This window comes from Salvia splendens, chromosome 5, assembly GCF_004379255.2.
Source record: "Salvia splendens isolate huo1 chromosome 5, SspV2, whole genome shotgun sequence".
NCBI lineage: Eukaryota > Viridiplantae > Streptophyta > Magnoliopsida > Lamiales > Lamiaceae > Salvia > Salvia splendens.
The window spans coordinates 34,314,371-34,331,359 of record NC_056036.1 but is presented as its reverse complement, the minus strand read 5'-3'; the positions used below and the strand labels follow the sequence as shown (position 1 = coordinate 34,331,359).

Below are 16,989 nucleotides of genomic sequence, written 5' to 3'. Positions count from 1 at the left end.
TTAAACCCTATACCCTAATTTCTTCTTCTCAAAATTTCCGGTTAAACCCACCACTCTACCACACTACAGCCGCCTTTTCCTCCTCATTCTCCGCCGCTGCCTCCGTGGGCTTGTGTTCGCCGCTCTCAAGGATCCTTAATTCTATTTCTTCATCAGGTCAACTTCTTCCCACCAGTCCACTTTATTAAAATTTGATGCCAAATTGTTTGATTTTTTCATTGACTGATGGATGTAGTGTATTTTTGTGCAATCTTTGTGATGTACTGAATGTGACTGGAATCTATACATGTAGTAAAAAAATTGATGAGCATAAATGAGTGAGAAAACGTCCACATTATACGTGTATCTATAGGATAAAGTGGTTTGTTGGAGCCCAAATCTTAAGCTCCAATGCTTAATCTCATGTGTATTCAGCTCTAATACCCATCAGATTTCCTCCAAACTCATATCTTTCATATAAAATCATTATATACTTGTTAAGCAAGTATTTGGTGGCTTTTATAGTTAATCTAGACGGTTTGGCAGATTACTCGATAGAAGACTTCATCTTGCAGATTGCACAATAGACAAATTGGTGACTGCTTTGGTATACATATAGTATTATATATAATGAGAGATGTTTTTGGGTTTCTAATATTGCTAAAAACTGTAGGTAGAGACTTGTCTTCCGAGACATGCATTTTTATTTATTGTCTACTGTTTTGGGCTGTTAAGATTGTATATTGGGGCTTATGCATGCAGTTTAATGGCTGGTCCAAAACTCAGCAAGAAGAAGGGAGGTAGTGCGGCTAATCCTCCACTGAAGAAGAAGCAAAAGGCATTACCTACTTTAGAAAAAGAAACTAAGGAGGAAATGATATTTAATTCTGATGGCTCTGAAGAGCCTGTAATGCTTGAGAACCCAGATGAGGAAGATCAGGGAATGGACTCTCTCTCGGATATGTCGTCAGATGGTGATGATGTCTATGCCAATGATATCCTCCAAGGAAGTGATGATGAAGGTATTTTCTGCTTTTTGTTATCGGAGTTCAATTGGGATAATATTTGTTTTCCTATCTTTCTCATATACTTTCTTTCTTCTGTTTTTAGAGGGGAGCGATGAAGAAGGTACTTTTTCCATTGTGATTGTACGTAGATCAAGCCCAGTCTATAATCTCTCCGTTGTATTATAAATTTCGTATATTTATTTTTGGCAGAGCGGGGAGCACAGGGGGACTCAGATTCTGATGTATCTGATTTTGAGAAGGAAGCAAGACAAATTGATGAGGAAAAGGCTCGGGAAGAAGTAGATGCAGAAGCAGAGTTAGAGCTTAATATAAAAAATGAAGCTAATGAGTTTTCTTTACCAACTGAGGAGGTTCAGCTTATGAGATACTCTTGTTTCTTTGCAAGGATTAGACTTACTGGACATAATATCTACAATCTACCTACCATGTTCTTTTAAAACTTTTCTTAAATTATGTAGGAGCTTGAAGAGGAAGCACAGAGACCCCCAGATTTGTCCAATCTTCTAAGAAGGATAAAAGAGAGTATGTCTGGCTTTAACTCTATCTTTTGATGGTTTAGATACTCTTATAGTTTGTTGAAGTTCAGAGTTTCACTTTCAGTTGTACGAGTGCTTTCGAATTTCAAATCTTTGAGGCTAGAGGGTGCTACACGTAAAGATTATGTCGATCAATTGAAAATGGATTTAATTTCTTACTATGGATACAATGATTTTTTGATTGAAGCTCTGGTTGAGGTAATTCACTTTTTTCTGAACATGATTTCTTTTGACAGTCCTTGATTTCTTGATTCATTGCTTGTAAATCTGTGATTGTGATTTGCAATGTTTATTTAGTTGTTTCCGGCTGTTGAACTCATGGAACTCATTGAAGCTTTTGAGAAGCCTAGGCCTACCTGTCTTCGTACTAACACTTTAAAGGTGATGTATCATTTTAAATCGACATTTCTTGTGCTTCTTATATCTTCCCGTTGCCAAACAAGTGGCTTCCTGTTGATGCCTCTGTTTTTGTATCTTAGACTCGACGAAGGGACTTGGCAGGTGTTCTTTTAAACAGAGGAGTCAACCTCGATCCATTAAGCAAATGGTCCAAAGTAAGTTTTTATTTTCAGTACGTGAATATTTGGCTTCTTTATAAGTTTCCTTAATATTAAAGGAATAATAACGAAGTGATTGTACTCAACTTGCTAGGTAGGGTTAGTTGTGTATGATTCCCAAGTTCCAATTGGGGCCACTCCAGAATACATGGCCGGGCATTATATGGTACTTTCAGTTCTCTATAATCTTCCCGTAGCTTATCATATGCAATGAAGCTTATGGTTTATTTGCTTACAGCTTCAAGGTGCAAGCTCTTTTTTGCCTGTAATGGCGCTTGCTCCTCAGGAGAAAGAGAAAGTTGTTGACATGGCGTGAGTATTTGTCATCCAGAACTACTATGCAATTACTTATGCACTTTTCGTCTTTATTCTAGTTTCATATCATATGATTCCTGTGGAAACTATTTCTAACCGTTTCTTTTTATTTCATTCTCCCTTCGCCCTTTCAATTTTCTAATAAACTTTTCACATATCCAGTTTAACTTAAAACAAAAATGTTTTTTTGTTATGGTACAAATCTGCTGATTCTTTGTGCTCTTCCATTCCTGACTTAATTGGTGCATTTGCAGGGCTGCACCTGGTGGTAAAACTACGTACATTGCAGCTCTGATGAAAAATACTGGTGAGAAATGGATTTAATGTAATCCGTACTGATTTATGTTATATCTGCTAAAATGTTGCTTTTATGCTTGTGCATTGTCTTCACTCGTAGAACTGAAAAGTGCCTTAAATTGGAGTTGGTGCAGTTGGCATCCTTCTGAAGTTATGTCACCGAGGAGCCACCATCCTACTTTTCAAACATGTTAAAGTTTATAGTAGCTTATAACCAAATCTATTCTTTGTAAAATAATTGTAAGCTACCACATTTGCCTCGAGCTCATTGCAAAGTGACAACTAGTATTCTAGCCTATGTTTGAATGCTTATGAGCTATCACTACCTCCAAAGTTTAACTGTAATGTCATTGCTTGGGGGAGGAATCCGTCTCCTTTCTCCTAAAACATATTATTGATAAACAGTTGGTTCAGTTCAGGATCACCCGATTACTATGACTAAATGACCATTATTACATGTGCTAATGTAATACTTGTTGATGATACTATATCTAATTTATACATGATCTTTTCTCAAAGGTATGATCTATGCAAATGAGATGAAGGAGTCGAGACTCAAATCACTCACTGCAAATATACATCGGATGGGTGTAACAAACACCATAGTTTCCAACTATGATGCGAGGGAGGTTGATAATTTTGCCTCACTATTCCAAATTCTCTTAGAAAGTTATTATATACATGCATTTTTGTGTTCTTTTCTCGTCCTCTATCTATATCTCTCCCTAATATATTGATTTTTAAATATTTTCTCTCTTTTCTACATTAAATTCAGTTGCCTAAAGTCCTGGGAAGCAACTCTGTCGATAGGATTTTATTGGATGCTCCTTGCAGTGGGACTGGTGTAAGCAGTCAATTTTATTTTACAATGCCTGCAGCTTGTTTTGGACTCGATATGATCATATGATGAAAAACAATTCGATATGCACTTGTTGCAGGTTATATCTAAGGATGAGTCTGTGAAAACCTCAAAAAGTGCTTTAGACATACAAAATTGTGCTCATCTACAAAAGGTATGCTTCCTCTTGAATCTGGGAAGTTCGCAATTCACCGTTCTTTGTTTAAAAATTGATTCTTCCCCTCTCCAATCGACAGGTTTGAAGCAATAGCCGAATAGCACTAGGACCTGCCAGTATTGCTTTATTTATTTTTGATAACCCATTAAACCCAATCAGTTTGTTGGATCTAGAGAATCTATTCTCTTACTATTCCATGTAGTCTCCAATTCTGTCATTGCAGATGTTGAAATTTAATGAAATGCACATTAAATGCATCAACTGCACTTGAGAACAACTCTTGTTTTATTTGTAATACTAGCGCTGCTTCGAATACTGGTTATGAGATATCTCATCTTTTATTGGAAGTCTCTTTCTCTGGATAAGAATATTATGTCTTCTCTGATTATAAAAGAACGTAATTCTAATAGATGATAATGTTGGTTTGGAAAGTTACATTTATATGTTTCTAGTCAATAATTGTGAATAAGATTTTGGCCCTTTTGTTGTACACAATGCTTATTATTTTCTTTTCTCTTGCAGCAATTAATACTTGCTGCGATAGATCTTGTGGATGCCAACTCAAAGTCAGGAGGATACATTGTCTATTCCACATGTTCCATTATGGTTGCTGAGGTTTGTAGCTTGGAGAATACCTGTAGGATCTCTGTTGCATTATACTCTCTTTTTCTCAACTTTTGATGTTTACAGAATGAAGCAGTCATTGATTATGCACTCAAGAAGAGGGATGTTAAACTTGTTCCATGTGGCCTTGATTTTGGACGTCCTGGGTATTGCCTTCAACTCATCCTAAAGAATGATTAGATTAAATGAATTTTATGTTTCTGACAGTGTTTTGTTTCGATTCCAGATTCATTCGCTTCAGAGGGCATCGTTTTCACACTTCCTTGGACAAGACAAGGCGCTTTTATCCCCATGTCCACAATATGGATGGATTCTTTGTAGCTAAGGTATATCTCGTACTCCACAAGCCATTCCACCAATACATTTATTAATCGAATCACTGTCTTTCTTTTGTACACTAGTGTATAACCGAGTAGAACTAGAGCTTAATATGTGGAACTATGTCCATATAGTCCTGGTTGATAATATACTCTATAGAAATAGATTGTGCCAACACTGATATTTTGTTGTACATCTGAATTAAATGTGCAGCTAAAGAAAATGAGTAACATGAAGCCAACGTCTCAACAGTCAGAAGACGGAGAGGTGGAGGAGGAGGAATCTGAGTTGGTTGAAAGCAATGACCAGGAAGAGGGTGTCAAAGAGAAGAAACAATTCAACAAAGGCTCTAATGAAATTGCTACAGAAAAGGTTATCAAAGAGAAGAAACAATTGAACAAAGGCTCTAGTGTAAGTGGGGCAGGGAAACAACCACCTTTGAAGGAAAGGAGAAAGAAAAAGGAATGGCCTTCAAGAGAGGAAATTGCGAAAAACAGGTAAAAATTCTATAATAGGTCTTCGATCTTTGTCTTCTAAGAAACCTATATTTGACATTAAACTCGTCCATCCAATGTGTGTTGTAATGTTTTTCTTTGTTTTGTTTGTTTGCAGAGAAGAGAAACGGCAGGCTTTAAGGGAATCAAAGAGAAAAAGGTAAGGTGGAAAGCAGTTGCGGATCGACTTTATGTGCCTTTTATTTTATGCACAGAAATGTTGTTGAGGGTGATCGTGCCTTATTGCAAAAAAGGCAGAAAATACCTGAGTTTCGACATTGGAGATGTCGACTACCTGTTGTGTTACTGTGTAGGTTAGAACTGGGATGATGATGATGATGCTTATTATAAATTTTTGACTCGATCTTCAAGATTTTTGGATCATAAATTTTGTAGGGGCTGGCTGTGTCATCATAAAATTGTGTTTGTAAAATATTAACTGCGGATTCAATATTTATCATTTTCTTGGTTGCACTTTTTTAGCTTAATAACAATTCTTAGAGCATCTGCAGCGGTCCTCTTGCCGAAGGCGGGAGCCATGCTGTCGGCACAGCGAGGAGTTTACTCGCCGCGGCACTCGTGTTGTCGGCACGGATGAGCTCTTCACCAAGAGCTCTGTCCTTGGCAGCGGACGGGATGCGTGGCATTTTCTGATTGGGCTTTAATTTTTTTTAAAATTTGTAAAAAATTAGAAATAATCTTAATTTTTTTTAAAAAAATTCAGATTTCTAAAAGAGTAAAGGTCAATTTTGATCCTTGACATATGACCAAAATCAACATTCACTTTTTGAAAATCCGGTCTATAAGAGCACTCACAGTGGTGGCCTATCTCCACAGCCAAATATTCATTTTTTCCTGTCACGTTAGTAGGCCCATCTCAATTCCACATCATCATTATTTTTAATATTTCACTTTTAATTATTTGTGTAATTAAAAGACAATGTAAATATATACGACAAAAAAATTTTTATTTAAAAACATAATAAATCATCCTACATTAAAGAAACAAAAAAAAAGAGATAAAGATATAAAACATAATAAAAAACAACGGAAGCACACCCTCAGAAGCACTCGGGTTCCGGCTCGTCCTCCCCGACACGACCCATTAACCCTATGAATTTTGGGCAATCCTTCGGTTGCAAATATATTTTCTAGTACTTAAACCCTCTCGCATTGCCATCGTAGAACTCATGAAATTTAGCACACGTTTCCAATGCTTGCGTAGATCGTCAGGCTGGTGTGTCGGGGCCCTGGGGCTTTACTTGTTCGTATCTTTTCGCGATACGCCCCCAAAAACCGCCCTCGTACTTGTTTGCTAAAATCGGGTCCTCAGATATCTGTGTCCGACAATGAGCAAGAGCAATCGACTCCTCTATGGAGTAGGTACTCATCGTCCGCCCAGCTTCAGACCCCTTCCCGACTGTCTCCTTCTTCTTCCCCTTCATGTCGGGCATCTTGTTGCTGAAGTTCATATCACCGAGGAGAGAGTAATAAAATTGAAATTGGGATTGGAAATATAATGGATTAAAAATTGAATTAAAAAAAGGGATATCGGCTCCATCATCAGCCCGAGCCCCCGCTATGGAGGCCCATCGTAGGCCGATGCTGAGCCGATATTGCCATCGGCTGAGGCTTGCGATCGGCGCAGGGGTGGAAGCGGTGGGGGTGGAGATGGCCTCCCTCCCCACAATGGTGACCTGTGAGAGGCGATAGGGGGGCCGATCCTTAGGCCCTTGCGATTGGCCCCCATTGTGGATGCCCTAACAAATGCAAATGTCGCCGAAGTAGTTATTTTTTACGATTCTGTAAAAAAACTAACGGTCAACGTTAATTGCATAGTGGCATACCGTTAGTTTTTTTACGGAACTGCCAAAAGAGGACCACTCTGACATGAATTTCATTTGTCATGTACCTATTTTTCAAAAATTGAATATTTTAGACCAAATTCGTATTTTGCTCATATGTTTAGGATCTAAATTGACCTTTACTCTTTCAAAAAATATAGCCATTTATTTTGCCCTTTTTATCAAAATTTGTTGATTTTTCAAAAAATTTTTATCCCCAAATCATCTATAAATATCCACATTTATCACCTATTTTTTACATCAAATTATGTCTAATATTTTTTCATAAAACTCACCTTCATCTTCCTCACTCACTCAAGCACTCTCTAAATTCAAAAATGGATCCGTGCAGATCAATACTAAGTACTCCATTAGACACACGCAGGTAAGAAGCCAAACATTTGTTTGAGATAATGTTGTCGACAATATCAGTTGACGAACAAATTTGTATAGGACAATCTGTACACGAAGCAGTTATCCTAACTGATTCTAGCAGTAAGAAAACAATGTTATGTATAGAGTCAGCAGCAAAGAGGATGCGACTTTATAAGCGTCGCCTGTCTGGATGCACTAGGGAGTACGATGCGACATCTCAAGGTTAGATAATCAGACTATTGGATCTGAGGTAAATGAAATCACCATAGCAAAAGATATGCAGGTTGATTCTGAGCTCATTGGGTTGTCACGCTTTTCGCAAGATTTCGTGGCTGATCCACGTTGTATCCACGGAGAACGGTCAGATGATATGCCAAAAGCTGCAGTCAAAAGTTAAAAGTCAGCCCGTTTCATGGACCATGAGAAGAAAGCGAAGTAATTTAGATAGAAAAGAGCGAGGATATATGTAACCTGTAGAGGAACTATGTTGATTACTGGCTGCAGGCAGTCCTCAACCTGAGGAACTTCAACTACGCGGCAAGATCCACCAACAGTGACAGATGCTGCATCGCCTTTACTACACATAACTATAAGTCGACCTTTCCGAGCATGAAGTTGCTGGATAACAGATTGTTGTTTGCTGAAAACGAAACTATGTTTTAATATGCTGGAATTCAAAAGCACAATGTGGAAACATAACTTTACTAGGAAAAGTAACCTGAAACAAGCATCGCGGGTAGCAATAACAACTATCGGAAGGGTCTCATCAACTAAAGCCAAGGGACCATGTTTCATCTCCCCAGCAAGTATTCCTTCACTATGCATTAATGATACTTCTTTTACCTTCAAGGCACCTTCCAATGCAGTTGCGTAGTTGTACCCTCTTCCGAAGACAAGAAGTGACTGTTCTGCAATCAGTAATTGAGCAAGATCTTTCATTTCCTCGTCGAGTTTGAGAACCTCTTTCACCTTATCTGCATATTATTGAATCAGGTACTGCGATCATGACACATATCTCTACAACAGTTTCGATTAAAGTAACATTTGGCATGATCAAAGTATTGGGCTTACTCGGTAAATCAAATAGGCCATCTATTATTGCTTCACGTCTTGCTTGGCTAGAAATTGTGTCATCTCCAATTGCCAGAGCAAGTATAGCCATGACAACAATTTGGCTTGTGTATGCCTGTTAGTTGAAGTACTTAATAAGATAGCACAACCGCTATATGGTGACTGTAGGATGGGAAATAAGAAGAAAAGTCTACAGTTTTTGTTTACCTTGGTACTAGCTACCCCTATCTCACAACCTGCATTTATGTGAACTCCACAGTGTGTATGCCTAGCAATTGCGCTGCCAACAGTGTTGGTGATGCCAACGCATAATGCACCATTCTCAAGTGCATATTCTAGTGCCTGCAATGTGTCCGCTGTCTCCCCTGATTGACTAACAAAGACAATTGTGTCTTCTCTGTATATGGGCCCCTGCCTATCCACCAAATCACTAGCAATCTCCATTGTCACGGGGATACCTGCAAGATAGAATTAACTTAGTTAAGGAATCAATGGAGCCTTACAGCGAATATGAAATATTCATATTATGACCCACACAGACCAGAAAGTTCTTCCAAAATTGGCCTTGCAGCTAAAGCTGCATTATAACTTGTACCACAGCCAATGAAGACTATTCTTCGACTTCTCCGTATCGTTCTAAGGTGATCCTTTAATCCTCCTAAAAGAACACTCTTTGCTTTGCATGATCCTCCACGTATAAGCCTCCCTCTCATTGTTGTGGTAAGAGATTCTGGTTGTTCATGAATTTCTTTCTGCATGTAGTGCTCGTATTTCCCTTTATTTATTTGCTCAACTTCCATTTCCAGAACTGAGAGTGCACGTTTGACAGAAGCCGGCCGCTTTAGTTTTTCATGACCTTTTTCTTTAGCATTCTCAAACTTGAAAATGGAAGCTCCTCCATCCTATAAACCGCAGAAACCAATAAAGTGAGGCCCAAGTGGGGACTTCAAAAAATCATCGTGCTTAGGACAAACTTCAAAATTCTACAACCAACATTGCACATTGCATCATTGGAAAACTGATTCTCCAGAAAAAAACTAGAAATTAGAAGATCTTTCATTTCTTTAAGCTAACTTTTAGCTATTACTTTCTTTTTTACAATAATTATTCTCTGATATACGGTGTTTACTGATAAGGGGATTAAGTCAAGTGACAGTTTCAAAAAATGAGATCTTTTAACATATCTAAGCAAGGAATAACCTAAGGTCCGGCTGACGCTCCCAGGCTCCCTTTTTCCTTAGGTAGCCTATCAAGATAATAGCCAATAACATAATACAGTACTAACATTTAACTAATAAAGCACTAGATCACATCATTTATGTTTTGAATAAAATACTTGGGAAAAGGTAAAACAATCAATGACCTCTAATAAATTAAGATTTTTTAAGGAAGAACTATCTACCACAGACTCAGTGTTGCACCACCAAAGTTTCATAACTGCTTCAAGGCTGTAGGAGATACAAAATACTCCTTCTCAAGGGAAGGCACAGGAGTAAAAGATTATCTTCATCTCTTGACCAAAATGAAATAGGAAGAAAAAGAAGAGACGAAAAGCTGAATAAAAGATCAGGGTGACAGTTTGCTCTTAGTCCCTACAAATCTTTAAACGCAAAATTGACCAAATGACACTCCAAGCTTGCCGAAAGTTAATTGTAATTTGTAAGGGATACCATTATATTAAACAACAGAGGAATCTTAACCTAGTGGTACCTGGATATGGACAACTTCACCATCCTCAATCACCAAAACCTTTTTAGTGTGCTCCACCAGAGCGCTAGCATCACTTGACAAAAAGAGTTCCTTCGGCTGCCCATTGCTTGAAAGAAATTTTGTGTCATTAAAAGATGCTCTGCTGGGCTCTTCAGTTAACTCCTGCAGTAAGAGGAATGCCATTTTTTAAAACTAGTGTATTTAAGATAACAGCTCTCGAAAATTCGTGTTCATGTATTGCCTCAGAACAAGCATACAGGTTATCAGGATACAAAATTCAGAGAAACTTATGAGATCACTCCGTTAATCAAGGAACACAAGGTAATACATCTCACAAGTAGTTGTATACGACATATAACTGAAAGGAGATGCATCCTGATGGAATAATGAACCCTTGTTACCTGCTCTCTCAATTTAAAAATATTACATGACCATCTATAAAAGGATGCAGCAGCCTTAACATACTGATAGACATGAATCAGAGGACACTAACTCTAATTTAATGAGATTCACTTCTGAATCCAAATTTAAAAGATAAGTTTGGTTGAAGACTTGAAGGCTTGAAGCGCAGTCTCCAACTAAGACATGGACCTCTCTCTTTAACAAGAAAGACACTTTCAACTGCTCTGTAGAAAAAAACTTCTACCCCAACTACACAATTACATCATAAGTTCTATGTGATTCTTTTGTCATGAGGGCGAGTCCTAACTCCTATGGTGAATGAGGGTCAGGCCAAAGAACTGATTAGTCAACTTACAAATAAACATGATTTTACCAAGTTGATAATCAGAACAAGTTGTAAACACTTTACAGGAAAGGAGCTAAAATGGTTCAAGGAACTTCTAAGAAAACACTGAATTACCTAAACTAGTAATTTAATAAGGTACTATCTGTTTCAAGAGAGCCACACATTATGACTTACTTTTACACCAAGGAGCAACGGACTGCCACGTTTGCAAGCAATCAATTCATTCGGATAATGAGTGCTTTTGAATATCAGAGCATATGCTCCTTCCAGATGCCTCATAACCTCTAGCACAACTTGACTGAATGTGACACTCTTGTCACCTGCACAATTCACTTGCATCAGAAAAATTTTCAATCTAGTAACAGAAGACCTCTTCATATGAAAGGATGAACATGAACTTACAGAAGAAAGATACAGTAGAGAACAAGTAATCAGTTCAAGTACAACGGAGAACCTCACAGTCACACTAACTCAGAAACACCTAATAAAATGAAACAAGGGCAACATGGATGTATCTTATACTATTCGGTATTCACCATGAACACTACGTGGAGTTGGATGCAGTTATAAGATAAATTAGGGGTGCTTTGAGGTTTGAACCTAAATTGCAATCACTAGATTAAAATATCCATATTTTTATTTTTTTTACAATATTAAATAAAACTTCTCATTATCATGAAGAACTAATATAATATAAATATCTAGATTTATGAATACTTTAGTGTTCAATCGAGTTTATTGAATTTTGAGTTTAGTGAAGTATGTGTATAGTATCTCGTCGTCAACTACATTATAACACTACATTATTTACAGTTGCCAGAAGATACCTTCCTCATTTGCATTGTCATAGACAAATTTGGCAAGCTTCGGAATCACTTCTGTATCAGTATCAGATTCAAAGGTGAAACCATGGCGAACTAGTGTCTCTTTTAACACCTAAAGAACATAGAACAGTCCATCAAACCATAAATGAGAAAACTTAATATCTGATTCCTGTAAATATATTAAATCTAAGCAGTGGACGAAAAACTCGACACGTGCTTGAATTATTAATTTCAACATAAAATCAACTTTTACCAAAAGAAGTAAGTTAGGAAACTTTCTTAGTTACTAATTATGTCGACATCAAGTGAACACCGCTATCAAGTTCTTGAAAGAGAATTTAAAATTAGGGACAGCCGCAGCAATGATCATTAATTATCCTTGTCCCATTAGATAACGTAAAATATATCCCTCAATTGGCAGAAAGAAAATGTCGATGCATTAGCCTTCGTAAAAATTTATACCAAACAATAAATTGTAAAGCTATCAAAGGCTGCAGCAACAACAACATTCATGCTATAAATGAATTGAAAGAACATCTGATGGAGCATTTGATAAAGAAAAATAGGAGCAATTAGAAAAGGCAAATGAACCTCATAGTTGGTTATGACTCCATTGTGAACAACTAAGAACTCATTTTTTGAATCAGATGTCTGAGGATGGCTATTCCTTGGAGCTGGTTCTCCATGTGTAGCCCAGCGAGTGTGTGCTATTCCAGCATGAACTGAGAATGACTCCTCCAAATTCAAATCGGTAGCAGCTACTTCTGAGAATATAAAAAGAAATCCAATGACATTCAATAAAAATAAAAAAAAGTCTCCTGAATGCAATCAACTACAACTAACAGTTGAATTACCATTCCACTCAAACACGGCAGTTATTCAAGCCTCGGTTTCTCAAATTTCGCAACACAACTAACAGTTAAAAAATAGTAAGATTGAAAAAAAAGCGACAGTGTTCCCTCCAAAAAATAAAATAAAATAAAATTGAAGACAGAATTGAAATGGAAGATGTACCGTGGTAGACAGATTTGACGAGGGATTCGATGTTGCCTTCCTTGCGGAAGACGAGGGCGGGAGGGAGGAGGGAATCGGAGCAAGCGAAGCAGGAATCGATGGAAATTCCGGCGGAATCATAGCCCCTATACTCGAGGCGGCGGAGGCCGTTGAACAAAACCTCCAAGATGTAGCGGCGCTCTCTACTGACGTTGAAATTCAAGTAAGCGAAAATTCCGCACATGATTTCCTTCAATTTTCGGTTTTGGACTGAGAAATCAATAGCAACTGTAACAGTAAAAGATCATATGTTTGATTGAATTGTGATACTGTCTGTGACAGGTGTTCTGACCAATGGGAGGTTTGCATCTGTGTCACTTGGATTTGGGAAATTAATAATGCATGTTTGTTTTGGATTCATTTCCAATTATTCCTATTTTACCAATAAACAACAGAATAGATTTACTACTATCAGATCGGTTTGCAATACTAAATAGTAGCAAGATATAATCTAGGATAAGTCATGACTCGATATTAGACTAAAAAATAAAAAGATGTTTGGTTGGAATGTCAAGTTTAATACTCCTTAAAGCATGTTTGGTTTGAAATATTATATAGTGCTAATATAATGTATATTTACTATGATACCCTTCTAATACTTCTCTCAATTATTGAGTCTAATATTTTACGTTCCTGTATAAATTTGCTCCAAATAAACAAAAATATGTTAAATTCAATTTTCAAATAATGATCGGGCAAGGACGTTATTATTTTTATGTTTAATATTAAATTATCAAAACTTCAAATACAAATTTCTAAGATTCTATCAAATCTGTAACTATTCTTATGCTTCAATAATAAAAGAAGTCTTATTATAACTGTCATTTTTAATAAATTAGGCATATTGCATAATATATTAATATATGATAAAAATACACATTTTAATAAAATATTATAAAAAAATTATGACCATTCCGATTTACAAATATTATAGGAAATAGGTTTGATAATCACATTCCCCCATTGACAAAATCAAATAAAAAATTACAAATCAATAACTACATTGTACAAACTATTGACAAAATTAAATAAAAACACTAATTTTAAATAACACAAAATGGAAATTGGAATGGAGGATATCGTCAATAATTCGCTGAATTAGCAAAAGGGTAAATATAGAAAGTTAAGCAATTGTAGACGCCGATTAATTTTGTCAGAGGGGTTAGGCTTGTCTTGGGACTATTCAACCTTCGACTTAATCTTATATTGAGTCAAAGATAGAATATGACCAACCAAACGTAAGATTAAACTAATCTTGAGATTTAGTAGGGGCAACCGAACAGGGGCTAATAGAATATACAGATATTATCCATTCTTTTCTTTTGTTCAGTATTTTATTCTTGTTAGAAAAAAATAATCAATTTCCCCAGTGATCTATACAACTGGAGTTAATCATGCTTGTTTTAATCCCTCATTATTTTGGGAAAGAAGAAAACTGTGTGATGGCGAGATAGTTATTCGATTGAGTAATGATGCAAATATTGCAGCGGTTGCAGTACTATTTTTTCATAGTTTTTTAGTGCCTTTACGGCGGTGGGTTAAGCGGATCCTCAATCTTTTCATTCCACGTTAAAACGGTTTACAATTGGGTGGCCAAAAGTGGCGGGAAAATATTTTGTTTCCAAAATCATTTTCGGTAGATATTCAGTTCCATTTTTGGAGTACTATTATCTATCAATAACAATGCTCAATTTATTAATGAGTACTATTATAAGTTGTCAACTTCTTCTCGTAAGAGGAAGTTTCCGTCTGATCCGATGATTGAAACGTCTTATGACACATGCTAACCTAAAATAATTCAAAGCTTGAGGGCCAAAGGTACGTCGAAAGATCTAGAATAGATCCTTTCAATACATATGAATCTTGTATGGAGACAAGATAATTAAAAGACTTTTCAAGGTCAAAGGGAATAGGGCAAAAAAAGTGCTTAAAGCACATTTATTAAAATATTTCTGTCCAATGGTAACTCAAACTAGAGATAGTAAAATGAATGAAAAGGATCAATAAACATTCATACGGGACTAGCATATGTAGAAGAAAATAAAGTCCAAGATAATAAGATAAAGAAAACAATTTTGGTGGTATTCGTTTTGTTGATAATATAATGCAATAATGAGATATGAATGTGATAAGGTAAAACAAAGTTTGTTTATGATTAAATCAGAGGTGAGGTAATTAATCATGAGATATTATGTAATTTTAATATTGTGGATCAAGTCAAGATATATTATTATCACAACTTGCATTTTTAAGAATAAAGCAAAGATGAGATTAAACATGACAACCAAACTACTACTACTACTTCTTAACGTAAATTCACATATATTGGCCATATTAAACGAACCACCGTATCGGTTTCCCTTCTTCATTTTCTAAGGAGCATGAATATGAATGTCACGAGACAGTATAAAGATCCAAATTAAGCCATATTTTGTCTTCATGTAATTATATGAATGGTATTCTTGAGTCTTGACCATGACATTCAAATCTGATATAGTTACATGTTATCGAAATTAAATACTAATTTGATATTATTAGAAATAGTTTATAGATAATTTAATTTAATTGTCACAATCAAGAATAGCATAGATTAGAATCATTAGATCCATGAGTAATTGCTATATCCAACTAACATCGCACAACCATTACTTTCTGGTACAACAGTACAATAATTAATGATCCCAAATTTGTCACAATTTATAAATAAACACATGTCCGTGAACTTTTCATACCAATGCTCCTTCCTTCTGTACCAACTAAACTGAGTGATATTCATTTTTAAATATTCCAATTAAATTTAGTTATTTACTTTCTTTTTCTCTTAAAAACAAAATATTCAATCACTTTTATTTTATTTCATCACCTACTTCCTCTTTTTTATCTTTCTTACTTTATTCATCTCTTCTAATTTTCAACACAATTTCTTAATCTTTGTGTTAAAAAGTTTTGACTCAACTTAATTTAAGACGGATAGAGTAATTTATCTCCACACAAACTTAGTTTTGATTGCTAATACAAATTTTAACGTAAAATTAGCAAAGTAGAAAGATTGAGAGAATTTATTGAAGTATGCTACCTAAAAAATAGAACCCACAAAGAAATTTACTAGAAATAAATAGAGATAAATTTTGGTGACAGACCTAAAATGAAATTTTTCATGAAAGTAATTTTGGTGACAGACCTATAAATGATTCATATTTCATTTTTGAAACCCCACTCATGAGCAATTTCATTTTCTGACAAAATATAACACAATTATTCTCTCTTATTTATTCATTTTCATACTTTATTCTCTTCACTTATCTATTTTATTTAACTCTCATTTTCTTAAATCTCATATTCAACCAATAAATGTATTTGCTTACATTAGGATCAAGGGGTGTATATTTTATGATATGAATCAAACGTGGTCAAGTACTCACTGATGGCAAAATGTTACATACCTCCGTTCCATGATAATATAGTCATTTTTTTTATTTCAGAAAATTTTATTTTTGACAAAAGTAACTCTCTCTTACTACTCTATTCTCTCTTCATGTCTCTTGCTCTATTCTCTCTAAAGATTCATCATTCATTTAACACACTATTCTTAAACTCTGTACCGAAAAAAATACATGTGTTAACAAAGAATGTAAGGAGTATAAATAGTAAAAACACCAGATATTCACCACACCCTCAAATAAAATATTCTTTCTTTTCACTGTAACTATTTGAGTATTACATACAGTTCAAATTAAAAATATTTCTAGTAGATAGTAGAAGAAGTTAAAGGCATGACATTTGAATACTCCATAAAGTTTACAGATTCTCTTTTAGTTTCAACTTTCAGCTTTATTTTGCAATGGCATTGCCACATGCCTGCGTCAGCTGTTACTACGTCTGCTATGCCGAGGATCCAAAGAACCGGCTCTTCGACCGGACCATACGGGGCCGGCTCGAGGTCCTCGTCCCCTCGCCAAGAGTTCCTAGGAGATTTCAGAGTTAGCTTTTTAGGATTTAGATATTGATGTACATATAATATAACATTGGATTTAATTGTTAAGTTTGATTTAGTATAAGAGGAAAGTTTTATTTTCTTTTTTGGGATTCCTATTATTTTAAAAAGTTGTTACAGTATTTTGTTGTTGTTCGATAGTTAGTCTTATTCACACAATTAATATAGAGGACCCTATCTAATCCTTTAAAATTTTACACATCCCA

The 16,989-nt window shown here is 35.7% G+C and overlaps 2 protein-coding genes across 2 annotated transcripts; one reads left to right on the top strand and one right to left on the bottom strand.

Annotated features, from left to right (window-relative positions):
* Nucleotides 1-5,638, top strand: LOC121805347 (26S rRNA (cytosine-C(5))-methyltransferase NOP2B-like). The gene is made up of 19 exons (XM_042205156.1): nucleotides 1-156; nucleotides 742-1,001; nucleotides 1,090-1,107; nucleotides 1,197-1,357; nucleotides 1,466-1,529; nucleotides 1,608-1,741; nucleotides 1,841-1,924; nucleotides 2,023-2,097; nucleotides 2,195-2,266; nucleotides 2,339-2,412; nucleotides 2,670-2,722; nucleotides 3,232-3,341; nucleotides 3,488-3,556; nucleotides 3,651-3,725; nucleotides 4,251-4,343; nucleotides 4,419-4,498; nucleotides 4,579-4,678; nucleotides 4,884-5,167; nucleotides 5,283-5,638. Exons 2-19 carry the CDS (start codon nucleotides 746-748, stop codon nucleotides 5,326-5,328), a joined length of 1,848 nt encoding a protein of 615 aa, XP_042061090.1. The 5' UTR covers nucleotides 1-156; nucleotides 742-745; the 3' UTR covers nucleotides 5,329-5,638.
* A 1,756-nt stretch (nucleotides 5,639-7,394) lies between these two features.
* LOC121802870 (glutamine--fructose-6-phosphate aminotransferase [isomerizing] 2-like) lies at nucleotides 7,395-13,084 on the bottom strand. Its single transcript, XM_042202562.1, has 11 exons — nucleotides 12,751-13,084; nucleotides 12,328-12,500; nucleotides 11,740-11,848; nucleotides 11,087-11,232; nucleotides 10,165-10,326; nucleotides 8,996-9,356; nucleotides 8,662-8,912; nucleotides 8,455-8,569; nucleotides 8,102-8,357; nucleotides 7,855-8,023; nucleotides 7,395-7,763 (listed from the first exon to the last, which is right to left on the bottom strand). The coding sequence occupies exons 1-11, from the start codon at nucleotides 12,971-12,973 to the stop codon at nucleotides 7,680-7,682; spliced, it is 2,049 nt and encodes a 682-aa protein (XP_042058496.1). The 5' UTR covers nucleotides 12,974-13,084; the 3' UTR covers nucleotides 7,395-7,679.
* Between the last annotated feature and the right edge of the window lie 3,905 nt (nucleotides 13,085-16,989).